The sequence below is a fragment of the Phyllobates terribilis genome, unplaced genomic scaffold, assembly GCF_046119375.1.
Source record: "Phyllobates terribilis strain yellow unplaced genomic scaffold, ASM4611937v1 Scaffold_5__5_contigs__length_657084704, whole genome shotgun sequence".
Classification (NCBI taxonomy): domain Eukaryota; kingdom Metazoa; phylum Chordata; class Amphibia; order Anura; family Dendrobatidae; genus Phyllobates; species Phyllobates terribilis.
In genome coordinates this window covers 598945263-598960300 of record NW_027362765.1, presented here as the reverse complement: position 1 = coordinate 598960300, position 15038 = coordinate 598945263, and the positions used below count along the sequence as shown (strand labels likewise).

Sequence of the window (15038 nt, the reverse complement as noted above, 5' to 3'; positions counted from 1 at the left end):
AAATAAGTAAGTAAAATAAGCAGTAAAATTGTCATGTTTTTATCATATTTTCAGATAATTGCAGCAAAAACAAAATGCATCACGAATGCATTGTGTGAACACTGCCTTCACACAATGGAATATTGTCAGATTGGTGTAATTGGAACATGCCTTGGTGCATTAAAAACATTTTCTTGAATAGGTTTACTGACATGAACGCCACCTTCTAACTCTCTTTTCCAGAATATTCTTATCTCTTCCTTTGCCCTGTTTGTGTCCTCTCTCACTAGTTGATATTGCTTCCATCTGTCTATTATTCCACTCTTTGTTTCTCAGACCAGTTTTAATCCCCCTCCTATGTTCTCTTACTGTTGCACCCCCCCCAAGTCTGCTGCTCAGAAGTGATCTGCAATTCTTCATACTATATTGGAGGTCTTAGCTGTGGTCTGAATCCTGGTCATTCCTTCGGCGTGTTTTTATTTAGCTGGATATTGAGGTGTCTGAGCTCCAATCTAACCAAACAAATATATACAATTGAATTGTTCCAGATAGATTTGCAAGGAGGAACTTTCAGGCATAAATTGAAACGGGAGGAGGACATGCGTGACTTGCATCTTGGCGGTTCTCTTTATTACATCTCAACGGGTGCTCTACTGCCAATACAGTCTAATGTGTCACACACAAGGGAGCAGGTAACTGCAGACCCACAGGATGCTTTCACTGTGATGGAATCTTGCTACATTGAATTGTTGTCTGTGGTTAAGGAAAATCCCACAGAACTGGAAAACAAAATTCTACTTTGTTTGGAAAGAGTTAACTAGTGTGTGTTATTGAAGGGACCTGGAGATGGTGGAAGAATTGTGGTGTAGCTCTTTCCAAGAGGGGCCTTACATTTGTGTGGTCAAGGCCTCGGTTAGAATGGCTGGTTGTGCGCGCTCTGCAAGCTTTTTGGGATGGATCATTTAGTTGAAGCTGTTACTGCTGTTTGAGGATTAGCATTTGCCTGCAGACTATTTTTAATAAACTGATAGATCAGTTAACTTTGCTGAGGGACTCCTGTTTATGTTTGTTCATCTGCCTGCATCTGGGGAGGCGAGAAAAGTGAGGGCATATTGGGTGGGAGGGCTAGATCGGATGAGAGCAGGAGGGGAACTTCAGGCAGCACTGGAGGAGAATTCAGCCGTGCACATTGTGACAGTAGCACTATTAATATTAGGTAAGCTTGGCTGTGGTACGATACCTGCAAAGGACAACCTTGTAAAAGTGCAGATTATACAAAGCGCTGTTACACTCCTAGGAGGGAACAAATTGGCGTTAACTACTAAGCAAATTGATGAAACATTAGGTTTACTGCCCCTCTTACCATGGGCCTTATGCATCGAGACCAGAGAGAGGGTCCTTTAGTCCATAACAACTAACAAAGGTGCTCAATAAGCATGAAGTAGACACGATTTTGTTAGTATGGGATTACACATCATGTTTGAGAAGATCTGACTTGTGATCTGATTCATTGTTTTTGTGTTTCTCTTGTCACTTTGATTAGAGGGGGATATGCATTACTATACTGACTGCTGACCAACTCCTGTTCTTCCATGGCAATCACAATAGGACCAGACAAAGTGACGTAAATTGGCCAAACACTGTTGAGTAACGGGGGCTGATGTGCTGATCACACGCGGTATGGGATCATCAGATCTCTTCCCCATCACAGCACAGTCAGTCACTGTAATAGCTCATGCATATGGCTAAATAACGGCATCCATCGCAGTCTGCAGGACCTAACTGACCTATGATAGTTGGGGCCTTGTTGAAGATTTTGTGTTGGGGCGCTGAAGCTACAAGTTATGCCCCTGCCAACAGCTTCTCTAGTTTTAAGGCTGGTGTCACACAGACTGCTCGGCTTGTGCGCTTGATGAGATCCCGCATCTACAATGTTACAGCAGCTTTCACTGCATCTTTAGAAATGTTTTGCTAATGACTCGTTTATTGTTATTGGCCACGTGTTTTCTGAAAAATTCTATGGCCATCAACAATAGTCAAGCCATTAGCAATCAATTTCTAAGGATGCAGCGGAAACCGGATGCAACATTTAGGAACTGCTATATGTGACCCAAATCCCCAAATCTTATGGTTTTATTCCTTTATGTAAATGTATTAAGATTAATAGATATTCTGCACTGATTGTTTATATTCTCCATATTGTTCCATATGTGACTTAAATGATGAGGTCTTGTTTGTTTTAATGCGATATATGAGCATATTTTCCTTTCCTTTTATAAACCGATACTGTACTTATTGTTATGTATTCCCCAAGCCCGCTGATTGTGTATTGGCCACACAACCTTTCTACTTCCCTTTAAACACAGCTACAGATGTGCATGGTGATGAACCAATTTCTGTGCTTCACTGATATCCCTCCCAAAGGAAGGGAGCAGGCGACTGGCACAAGCTGTTGGCCCTCCTGTGTGTGATTTCCGAAAGGTGCAACCAAAATGAACTCTTTGTATGCCAAAAAGGGAGCTATTGTAGATAATGCTCTTCCCTAGGACACAAGCTCCTCTAACTCTTCTCATTTTTGCAGAAATAAAGAAATCTGTTTATCTTCTAGAATAAAAAAAAAATGGACATTTGAAGAAGAGACAGGAGTGTTAGAAAGGGGGCAGACATTATAGGTAGAGATGGCACTTACCCTCGTCTAAATTAGCTCATCATGTCTTCATTGGTCTTTATTGGTTTGTACATTGTTTCCCTTTTCTTCTGTAATTTTTGTTTTCCGATGGTTTTCTCCTAAGCGCCTTTTTTCTAATTGGACATCCAGTATAGCACTTTTGTGACATTTGCTCTTTCTGTCTACTCGATTTATTCTCTTTTGATAAAGCATCATTCATTCCTTATTGCTAATATAACAAATTCCCTCTGCCTCCTCATCCTTAATTTTCTAATCTGTTCTGTGATTCTTCCCCCCACTGCTTCCTCCTAAACTGCACTTTCCCTCCCCATCCTTTTATGTCTCCTTATTTCTTCATGGTTTAAGAACAGTTTTTTTCCTGAGTGCCTGTCAGTGTGTTTGACTGCTGTTCCTAAGCTCTCTGTTTGCAAGCCCTGGAGGTGTGAAAGATGGCAGGGAATGGGAGATAGTTAATCAATAACCACAAGGTCAGACAGACAGTGTCAGCTTTAGTGCTCCCTGTTAGGAAGCAGCAGCCGAGGATTTGTAGGGACTTGTAAAGGCTTAAAGGAACATGGAGCGGCTGTCTGGGCAGCGCTGGAAGAATTCTGCTTTGGTAGGTAATGGGGACATCTACTGGTGAGCAGGGTGCACTGCATCTTACTGCTCGTTAAAATCCTCATCAGTGCTTGTGGTTTTTCACATAGACAGACATATTAAATGTGTTCAAATACCTTTGCCGCGGAGTCACATTGAATGTGCCAACTTTTTTTACCAGTAACGTGATGCTGGTGGTAAGCGCAGACTCTTACCCGCCATGGACTCCATTGTCTTGGTGTTAAGAGAATTGTGCTTTAGCGGAGTATAATTCTGAAATGTTTTACCTTCTATTTTACTGATCAATTTAATCAGAATGATCGACTATTAAAATTTGAGCCTAAAAACTAAGGCTCCTTACTTAGCCCATCCTTAGTGCAAGATATGTCCATGATTACAAGTATAGATTATAGTCAGAATGCATTAGTGGGATGCTGGAAAAATTATCAACTTTCATGCAGTTCTTTCTGGGTGTACATGTATACTTACTCAACAATTAAAGTAATTTGACCCACAAGCTGTAACACAGGGTGGTGTGTATGTACTGACTTCCTCGGTCCAGTGACCCACTGTACTGTATCATCAAAGGCTAATCCCACTGTTATGTGATTTACTGAGGGCTGCTACCCTCCCGTTACCTTAAATGGGGTGCAATATGTATGTAAGGATATTTTGTATGCAAAAGTATATCATGTTGGAAGGTCTTCTAAATAACAACATTATTAACACTGATTTTGATTGTTCAGTTTTCTCTGTGCTAGTTTTATTATATCCTGTGTTTGCTGTGATCTGCTAATCCAAATGATGTCCTTTATTCTTGTTATAAATTTACAGGGATTCCATATCAGCTGCTTATGGGAATGCTTCAGCTTATAAAAATATGTATAAACAGGACAACCTGTATCAAATGGCAACTAATCTCTTCTAATCCTACTATAGCTCCTCGCAGCGTTTTGCTCTATTGATTACCAACCCCTACTCCAAATGCTGCCACCTACTGGCCAGAAAGTGTTACCAGTTATTGGAGGTGGACTTGCTGCAGCAGATCTGTGTCCTCTTCTAGCTCCTCCATACATACTCCTCCACTCTCCATAGACTTTTAAGGGTTGCAACTGTCATTGAACTGAAAATCTGTATTTACTGAAGACAGATACATTATAAAGTTTCTTGTGTTTTCTCCCGCTACCAACCTATCTGAACTTGATATTTAGATAATTGTATGTGGCACTACCATAACTTCTGGGAACCATTCCTAATATCTTGGGGTTATCTTTTAATCTCTTCCTATGTTCAATCACTCATACGCTGTTGTCACCTGCACCTCGAAAACATCTCCAAAATGTACCTTTTCCTTACAACTTAAACCATAAAAACGCTAACTGCGCTAGTTATTCATTCTTGTTTTACAAAGGTTCTCTTTAAGCTCTCTTAAGGCTGATAACAAGTCGGTGCGATGGTGCATTGAATTGCTCAGCCAGGACAAGACAAACATGCACCAAGCGCCTATGCTTGGTTTGTACAGTCATTTTGTGCTTACAGACTGCTTTAAATGCATAATCTGCTATTTCCATAATGTTTCCATAGAATGGCACCAGTTTGCGATGAGTAAAAATTGCTGACCACTTGTCTTTTCTTGTAGGTTTGAGCATCTTTCATGGCTTTCAGGTAGATGCTGAGCGGACGTAGTCATAATGAACTCTATGGATAGGCACATACAGCAGACTAATGACCGTCTGCAGTGCATAAAACAGGTAGGTGAACTTTGTGAAAACTTTTAAATGAGTCAAACACTGATTGTCTCTAATACCATAGGGTGGAAAAGAGCATTATGGGAGATGAACGATTGATAACTATTATCGATAATGGTATCTTATTGATGATATTGTTGATATAGAAACTAAATGGGCTTATTTATTTGAAATTGGTTTTTGGCTTAGCCAGTTCCTTTATTTTGTCCATGCCCATTTTAGGTTTTAAATACTAACTCTCAAAACACTTTACTTACAACAACAATACTAGTGAATATATAAAACTTTTTATACATTTTTGAATTAAAATTTCTCCTTCTCTAATTATGAGCCACTTCTTCACAACCCCTCCCTTTTGCCTTCTAAACTAATACTTTACTCTCAAATACTGCTAGAATTCATCATAAAAGACGAGGTGGACTGGAGGAGGACAGAGACGCATACACAGCGCTGCTGCTTTCTAGTTACTGTTTTGTCTCGCTTCAGAGCTGATTTACAGCTACATTGCTCAGTACTGTTGTATAATGTCCTCCATACTGCTGCTTTTTAAAGGGTATGCTAGAGAGCGATAGGAGAGCAGGATCTCCTCATGTCTGCTGTAGATTTGTCACTTCATAGCACCTAGTCTCAATCTGATAGCTCATGGACCAATGAGAATTAGAGATGGAGCCTGTAGAATAAAAAAGTGATGAAAAATGCCATACACCAACTTTATAATGACCAGAAATACCTTCATTCCTCATTTTACTTAGTGTCACTATCATTTCAGATGACTTCTCAGAAAAAATATACAATTGTAAAACTAAATACTGCATGGAATTCATGCTACAACAGTTACAAACTGAGCTATGATTGTGGATCCCACTCCCCCCACCGCTCTGTCTGGGCTTCTATGGTGGGGGGTGGGCATGGTATACTGAACACAGTTCTGAACTATACATATCTGGTTTACATTGAAATTAGTTCATATTGAAATGAAACATTTTATACAGATTCTAAAATTTGGAAACTCATTTAAGTGTCTGAATAAGAAAGTATGTGAGTTTTTACATGTCTGTTATGTACGTTAGGAGTCTTCCAGTTGTTAAAAACAAGGTCAATGGTCTTACAGGTCATGGGATTCCTGGTTATCTAGGAAAAGGGCTGGCTGTGTGGGGCAGACAGATGTTAATGGCTTTTATTCTGTGGAATGTTAAGCCCCCGTCTCACATAGCGATATCGCTAGCGATATCGCTGCTGAGTCACGGTTTTGGTGACTCACCAGCGACCTCACCAGCGATGTCGCTGTGTGTGACACTTTGCAACGATCAGGCCCCTGCTGTGAGGTCGCTGATCGCTGCAAAGTGTCCTGGACCATTTTTTGCTCGTTGGCCTCCCGCTGGCCAGCACACATCGCTGTGTGTGACCAGCGGGACCAACGATCTGGCTGGTAACTATGGTAAACATCGGGTTACTAGGGGCACGCGCGCACTTAGTAACCCGCTGTTTACCATGGATACCACTCTGCTACGGTAAGCGGAGGCTCCCGCGCACCGTAGCAGAGTGGTATCCATGGTAAACAGCGGGTTACTAGGGGCCCACACGCACTTAGTAACCCGATGTTTACCATAGTTATCAGCCTGCTCCTGCTCGCAGCAGGCTGGTAACGGGAGCAGGACATCGTGGAACGATCCTTTCCACGATATCGCTGCTCCCCTGATCGCTGGTGAGCCTGCCTGTTTGACAGCTCACCAGCGATGTATTAGCGATGCAGCAACGATCCCTGACAGGTCGTATCTTTGTCGGGATCGCTGCTGCATCGCTTAGTGTGACGGGGCCCTTAGTCTGTGTGAGCAGGGTCACAGTTACTGACTCCCATAGCCAAGCTCCAGACATCAGGATGGCACCGCACATCCCTGAACATAGATGTGTCTTCACCTTGTAAGCTCCTGCCACTAGAAAACTCAGTTCATGCCCAAGTTTAAATCAGTTCATTCAATCTCTTAATGATCCTAAGAAATTCACATGTGGAGAATTTGGGCTTTGTTTGATAAAGGAGGCAGAAATATACTACTGTTTGGTGGGAATGGAGCAGATTTATTAAATTGGACATCTCTAATGTCCTGTATACAGAAGACAATGTGCTGCCGAGAATGATGCGGTGCTAAATCAACCCTAAGGATCACCTCACCCAATGAATGAGCGTTTTGTTCGATCACTGGGTAAGCGGCAGCCCGTTTACACTGCACGATTCATGGGGAAAGAGTGTTTCTAGGAAATACCTCAATACATGCTCATTTTTCTTCCTTCAATCAGCATACATCTCTCTTGTGAGTGCTCTCTCTTGGCCTCCAGAACACAAAGGAATAAGTTAAATTAATTGGACATAAAGGACCAATACAGAGATAGTGTATATATACACAAGTAGAGTTTTAGGAAAGAGGAGGTATACTTGGAAGAAAAACAATGAAAAGAATACCGAGGGAGAAATAGGACGAGGGGGAATTTTGAAATAGGGCCTGAGTTTTCCCTGGTATTTTTTTCCTTTGTCAGTGTGAGGGCCCCCCTCTCAAGTCACATGGAAGGCGGACTAGAAAGTTCTATGAGGATCTGAATGAGCCACTATAACTTTGTGTTCTGGAGAACCTGGAAACTTCCTGAGACTACATGGCAGCTATTTCGAAAACATAATTTCTTAGATGTAAATTCTAATCCCCTCCATATAGTTGGGTTGCAGGCTTTTGTAGCATTAAATGAAAGTTATTATCAGACAGGGCTGGCTCCAGGTTTTTGTGGGCCCTGTGCAAAAGAGTCTCAGTGGGCCCCTTCAGCACATACCACAATTTATGATGCACAGATAAGGTAGAGAAATACAGGTATACAACACAGGGCCCAGGCTGTCCCCTCATCCTTCACATAAGCAGACATGCACACACACAATACACAGACACGTGCGAGCACACACACAGTACACAGACACGTGCGAGCACACACATACACACAGTATACAGACATGCACACACATGCGCATGGTACACAGATATACACAGAAACAATACGCAGACACGCACATATACAAACATACACAGATACATACACATACATATTTGAACTCATTCTTAAAAACACATATAAAACAGACAAATATATATATATATATATATATATATATATATATATATATAGTACAGACCAAAAGTTTGGACACACCTTCTTATTTAAAGATTTTTCTGTATTTTCATGATGATGAAAATTGTACATTCACACTGAAGGCATCAAAACTATGAATTAACACATGTGGAATTATATACTTAACAAAAAAGTGTGAAACAACTGAAAATATATCTTATATTCTAGGTTCTTCAAAGTAGCCACCTTTTGCTTTGATGACTGCTTTGCACACTCTTGCCATTCTCTTGATGAGCTTCAAGAGGTAGACCCCGGAAATGGTTTTCACTTCACAGGTGTGCCCTGTCAGGTTTAATAAGTGGGATTTCTTGCCTTATAAATGGGGTTGGGACCATCAGTTGTGTTGTGCAGAAGTCAGGTGGATACACAGCTGATAGTCCTACTGAATAGACTCTTAGAATTTGTATTATGGCAAGAAAAAAGCAGCTAAGTAAAGAAAAACGAGTGGCCATCATTACTTTAAGAAATGAAGGTCAGTCAGTCTGAAAAATTGGGAAAACTTTGAAAGTGTCCCCAAGTGCAGTTGCAAAAACCATCAAGCGCTACAAAGAAACTGGCTCACATGAGTACCGCCCCAGGAAAGGAAGACCAAGAGTCACCTCTGCTTCTGAGGATAAGTTTATCCGAGTCACCAGCCTCAGAAATCGCAGGTTAACAGCAGCTCAGATTAGAAAACAGGTCAATGCCACACAGAGTTCTAGCAGCAGACACATCTCTTCAACAACTGTTAAGAGGAGACTTTGTGCAGCAGGCCTTCATGGTAAAATAGCTGCTAGGAAACCACGGTTAAGGACAGGCAACAAGCAGAAGAGACTTGTTTGGGCTAAAGAACACAAGGAATGGACATTAGACCAGTGGAAATCTGTGCTTTGGTCTGATGAGTCTAAATTTGAGATCTTTGGTTCCAAACACCGTGTCTTTGTGCGACGCAGAAAAGGTGAACGGATGGACTCTACATGCCTGGTTCCCACCGTGAAGCATGGAGGAGGAGGTATGATGGTGTGGGTGTGCTTTGCTGGTGACACTGTTGGGGATTTATTCAAAATTGAAGGCATACTGAACCAACATGGCTACCACAGCATCTTGCAGCGGCATGGTATTCCATCCGGTTTGCGTTTAGTTGGACCATCCTTTATTTTTCAACAGGACAATGGCCCCAAACACACCTCCAGGCTGTGTAAGGGCTATTTGACCAAGAAGGAGAGTGATGGGGTGCTACGCCAGATGACCTGGCCTCCACAGTCACCAGACCTGAACCCAATCGAGATGGTTTGGGGTGAGCTGGACCGCAGAGTGAAAGCAAAAGGGCCAACAAGTGCTAAGCGTCTCTGGGAACTCCTTCAAGATTGTTGGAAGACCATTTCCAGTAACTGCCTCTTGAAGCTCATCAAGAGAATGCCAAGAGTGTGCAAAGCAGTCATCAAAGCAAAAGGTGGCTACTTTGAAGAACCTAGAATATAAGACATATTTTCAGTTGTTTCACACTTTTTTGTTAAGTATAAAATTCCACATGTGTTAATTCATAGTTTTGATGCCTTCAGTGTGAATGTACAATTTTCATACTCATGAAAATACAGAAAAATCTTTAAATGAGTAGGTGTGTCCAAAGTTTTGGTCTGTACTGTATATATATATAGTCATACACACTGACATGCACAGACATTCACATCATACATGCATGCACACACACATTAGAAATATTTCTAATATGGAGATTGGAGAAGCTCCCTCACCTGCCCCCTGGCATGTGTCCTGTCCAGCTCCTCAGTCATGTGGCAGTGCAGGGCCTTCAGCGTGTCTCATGGTCCTGGACCATTAGAGGGGCCTACTCGCACGGCCATGTCTGGAAAGTGACAGCACTGGGCCTGATTGATGGAGCAGTAGCACACTGACCGTAAACTGACCGCTGCTGCATGAATTAAAACAGGGCTCGGACAGCACCGGCGGCCCTGTACAGATGCCGGGGAAGAGGAGCAAGGACCCTGCCCGCAAGGGCTCACAGTCTACAAGGGATGGGTGAGGATACAGTAGGTGGTGATTTGTGGTTGTGTACATGTGTTGTTTACTATAACAGTCAATCAACAAACAGCTGGTACAAAAAATGTTTTTGTTTCAATGCTTCTTTATATCATGATAATTATAAATTCTAAAATATGTTTATCTTCAATGCAAATATGTGATAGAAAAGCCCATCACCATTGTCACTGAGGTGAAATTTAGTCCATTTAGATAAAATGTTTAGGACTCCATGTTAATCATATTCAGCAGAGACACAAGACTTCAGCACATGTTGCAACATTAACATCTCGTCCCAACCTGATTGCAGATTTCTGGTCCATGGTGCAGGTACTTGCTGAATATGGCTAAAATGGAGACCTGAACATCTCATTTAAATGCCTTATTTTCATCTCTGTGAAAAAAGTGATGGACTTTTCTACCATACAGTACAGACCAAAAGTTTGGACACACCTTCTCATTTAAAGATTTTTCTGTATTTTCATGACTTTGAAAATTGTACATTCACACTGAAGGCATCAAAACTATGAATTAACACATGTGGAATTATATACTTAACAAAAAAGTGTGAAACAACTGAAAATATGTCTTATATTCTAGGTTCTTCAAAGTAGCCACCTTTTGCTTTGATGACTTCTTTGCACACTCTTGTCATTCTCTTGATGAGCTTCAAGAGGTAGTCACCAGAAATGGTATTCCAACAATCTTGAAGGAGTTCCCAGAAATGCTTAGCACTTGTTGGCCCTTTTGCCTTCACTCTGCAGTCCAGCTCACCCCAAACCATCTCGATTGGGTTCAGGTCTGGTGACTGTGGAGGCCAGGTCATCTGGCGTAGCACCCCATCACTCTCTTTCTTGTTCAAATAGCCGTTACCCATCCTGGAGGTGTGTTTGGGGTCATTGTCCTGTTGAAAAATAAATGATGGTCAAACTAAACGCAAGCCGGATGGAATAGCATGCCGCTGCAAGATGCTGTGGTAGCCATGCTGGTTCAGTATGCCTTCAATTTTGAATTTATCCCCAACAGTGTCACCAGCAAAGCACCCCCACACCATCACACCTCCTCCTCCATGCTTCACGGTGGGAACCAGGCATGTAGAGTCCATCCGTTCACCTTTTCTGCGTCGCACAAAGACACCGTGGTTGAAACCAAAGATCTCAAATTTGGACTCATCAGACCAAAGCACAGATTTCCACTGGTCTAATGTCCATTCCTTGTGTTCTTTAGCCCAAACAAGTCTCTTCTGCTTGTTGCCTGTCCTTAGCAGTGGTTTCCTAGCAGCTATTTTACCATGAAGGCCTGCTGCAAAAAGTCTCCTCTTAGCAGTTGTTGTAAAGATGTGTCTGCTGCTAGAACTCTGTGTGGCATTGACCTGGTCTCTAATCTGAGCTGCTGTTAACCTGCGATTTCTGAGGCTGGTGACTCGGATAAACTTATCCTCAGAAGCAGAGGTGACTCTTGGTCTTCCTTTCCTGCAGCGGTCCTCATGTGAGCCAGTTTCTTTGTAGCGCTTGATGGTTTTTGCAACTGCACTTGGGGACACTTTCAAAGTTTGCCCAATTTTTCGGACTGCCTGACCTTCATTTCTTAAAGTAATGATGGCCTCTCGTTTTTCAGCTGTGTATCCACCAGACTTCTACACAACACAACTGATGGTCCCAACCCCATTTGTAAGGCAAGAAATCCCACTTATTAAACCTGACAGGGCACACCTGTGAAGTGAAAACCATTTCAGGTGACTACCTCTTGAAGCTCATCAAGAGAATGCCAAGAGTGTGCAAAGAAGTCATCAAAGCAAAAGGTGGCTACTTTGAAGAACCTAGAATATAAGACATATTTTCAGTTGTTTCACACTTTTTTAAGTATATAATTCCACATGTGTTAATTCATAGTTTTGATGCCTTCAGTGTGAATGTACAATTTTAAAGTCATGAAAATACAGGAAAATCTTTAAATGAGAAGGTGTGTCCAAACTTTTGGTCTGTACTGTTTATTTGCACTGAAGATAAAGGCAAATTCTAAAATATACAGTCATGGCCGAAAGTGTTGGCACCTTGAAACTGTTCCAGAAAAGGAAACATTTCTCCTAGAAAATAATTGCAATTACACATGTTTTGTTATACACATGTTTATTTCCTTTGTCTGTATTGGAACAACATAAAAAAACAGAGAGAAAAAGGCAAATTGGATATAAAATAGCACGGGCAACAGTGCAGTGGTTAGCACTGCAGCCTTGCAGCGCTGGGGTCCTGGGTTCAAATCCCATCAAGGACAACATCTGCAAGGAGTTTGTATGTTCTCCCCGTGTTTGCGTGGGTTTTCTCCCGGGTTCTCCGGTTTCCCCCCACTCAGCTCGGGGGTAGGTGAGACCCTGGAGAATATGATCAGGGCCGGTTTTTATGGTCCGCTGTCACGTTATCACCATTATTCATCGAATAACAGTGATCATAAAAAAAAAAAGTGTGCCCGTGGTTGCAATAATTTCTCTCTCCTCTGACATGATATACATGTCACAGGAGAGAGAAATGAAGCCCCGTATGTTTTGCGGCTGTTATACAGCCAAAAAAGCACGCAGGGATTGCCTGCCATACACAAGCAATCCCCGCATGTTTTTTTGGGTGTTTAACAACCGTGAAACATGCGGGACGGGGACTCAAGCATGTCACTCGAGCACCCGCGATACTCGGTGCATACTCAAGCACCCGATGCAAACTCAAGTAGCGAGCACTTGCACTCAACACTAATGACAACTTATTCAATATGATGACCTAATGTTATCAAATTTTATGTCGTACCTCTGGGTTCAAAATGTTCACTATACCCCTTGATAAAATCCTGGAGTCACTTGTGGGGGGTTTCCACTGTTTAGGCTCATCAGGGGCTCTCCAAACGCAACATGGCGTCCGCTCTCGATTCCAGCCAATTTTGCTTTCAAAAATGGGGTATCTGCGTACTCAGGAGAAATTGCACAACAAATTGTATTGTGCAATTTGTCCTGTTACCCTTACTTTTTGTGGGAAAAATATGAAAATTTTATTTTTATGGCTCAATGTTATAAACTTTTGTGAAGCACCTGGGGGTTCAAGGTGCTCACCACACATCTAGATAAGTTCCCTGAGGGGTCTAGTTTCCAAATGGTGTCAATTGTGGGAGGTTTCCACTGTTTAGGCACATGAGGGGCTCTCCAAATGTGACATGGTGTCCACTAATTATTCAAGCAAATTTTACAATCAAAAAGTCAAATGGCGCTCCTTCCCTTCCAAGCCCTGCCGTGCGCCCAAACAGTGGTTTTTCCCCACATATGTGGTATCTGCGTACCAAATTTTGTGGCCCATTTTCTCGTGTTATCCTTGAGAAAATTAAAAATTTGGGGCCTGAAGTAAATTTTGTGTGAAAAAAGTTAAATGTTCATTTCTTCTTTCCACTTTGCTTCAGTTCCTATGAAGCATGTGAAGGGTTAATAAACTTCTTGAATATAGTTTTGAGCACCTTGAGGGGTGCAGTTTAGAATGGTGTCATTTTTGGGTATTTTCTGGCATGTAGACCCCTCAAAGTCACTTCAAATGTGATGTGGTCCCTAAAAAAATGGTTTTGTAAATTTCGTTGGAAAAATGAGAAATCGCTGGTCAAATTTTAACCCTTATAGCTCCCTAACAAAAAAAAATGTTGTTGCAAACATTGTGCTGATGTAAAGTAGACATGTGGGAAATGTTATTTATTAACTATTTTGTGTGACATATCTCTCTGATTTAAGGGCATAAAAATTCAAAGTTTTAAAATTGCAAAATTTTCGTCGAATTTCCGTTTTTTTCACAAATAAACACAAGTCATATCGAAGAAATTTTACCACTATCATGAAGTACAATATGTCCTGAAAAAACATTCTCAGAATCAGTGGGATCCATTGAAGCGTTCCAGATTTATTGCCTCATAAAGTGACAGTGGTCAGAATTGTAAAATTTGGCTTGGTCATTAAGGACATAATTGGCCCCGTCCTTAAGGGGTTAACAACTTAATATTATATATTATGAGGGTCATAAATTCTAAACTATTATTTACTCAGCAGGCTGTTAGTCTAAAAAAAAATCCCAATGGGCAGTGTGAAAATGCAAAATTTTAATAAAAAAAAAAAACATTTCGGAATTTTAAAAAATACATTCAACACAAAAATCTAGCTTGAACAATAGGTCTGTTTTTAATGGTAGCATCCCTTTAACAGTATAGTTCTGGAAGAGAGAAATTCTGTATGACTTAAAGGGAATGTCACCGTGATATAGAAGTAGGAACGCAGATGAGAAAGCAACTGGGTAATCGGTAAAAAAAGTAATTCTCCTGACCCGTCTCCAAAAATGGGTGACTGTATTTGGCCTATTATATTTTTAAATGTTGATGTATAACACAGATGCCATATGGAAGTAAAAAACTGACATACAGATGAAATACTAATGGCGTACAGATGACAATATGGATCTAATATGATCTGTGTTTTTTTTCTGGTTAAAAAAAGACAGTTTTTTTTATACGCTTGTCTGAATCTGTCCTAAGGGAGGACAGAAAAATGGCAAAATCTGTTACAAAGTGTATCTTACAGGGGTGGTAGTATAGCCTAATGGTAATTATAGAGTTTTTGTTCTTCGGAAACCTGAGAAGCCGGGTTCCTCTGTGTTGTTTACCTAATCAAAGAAGGGCCAGGACATACAGTGGGTACGGAAAGTATTCAGACCCCTTTAAATTTTTCACTCTTTGTTTCATTGCAGCCATTTGGTAAATTCTAAAAAGTTCATTTTTTTTCTCATTAAAGTACACTCTCGCACCCCATCTTGACTGAAAAAAAGCAGAAATGTAGAATTTTTTTCAAATTT

The 15038-nt window shown here is 41.2% G+C and overlaps 1 protein-coding gene across 6 annotated transcripts in view; it reads left to right on the top strand.

The window, feature by feature from the left end:
* ZMIZ1 (zinc finger MIZ-type containing 1) overlaps window positions 1-15038 on the top strand; it is a 479207-nt gene that overhangs the window by 354092 nt on the left and 110077 nt on the right. For all 6 annotated transcript variants that reach the window (XM_073686020.1, XM_073686021.1, XM_073686023.1 and 3 more), the window contains one exon: window positions 4884-4995. In XM_073686020.1, the coding sequence (XP_073542121.1) occupies window positions 4936-4995 (60 nt within the window). In that variant the 5' untranslated portion in view covers window positions 4884-4935. The remainder of the gene's footprint in view (window positions 1-4883; window positions 4996-15038) is intronic.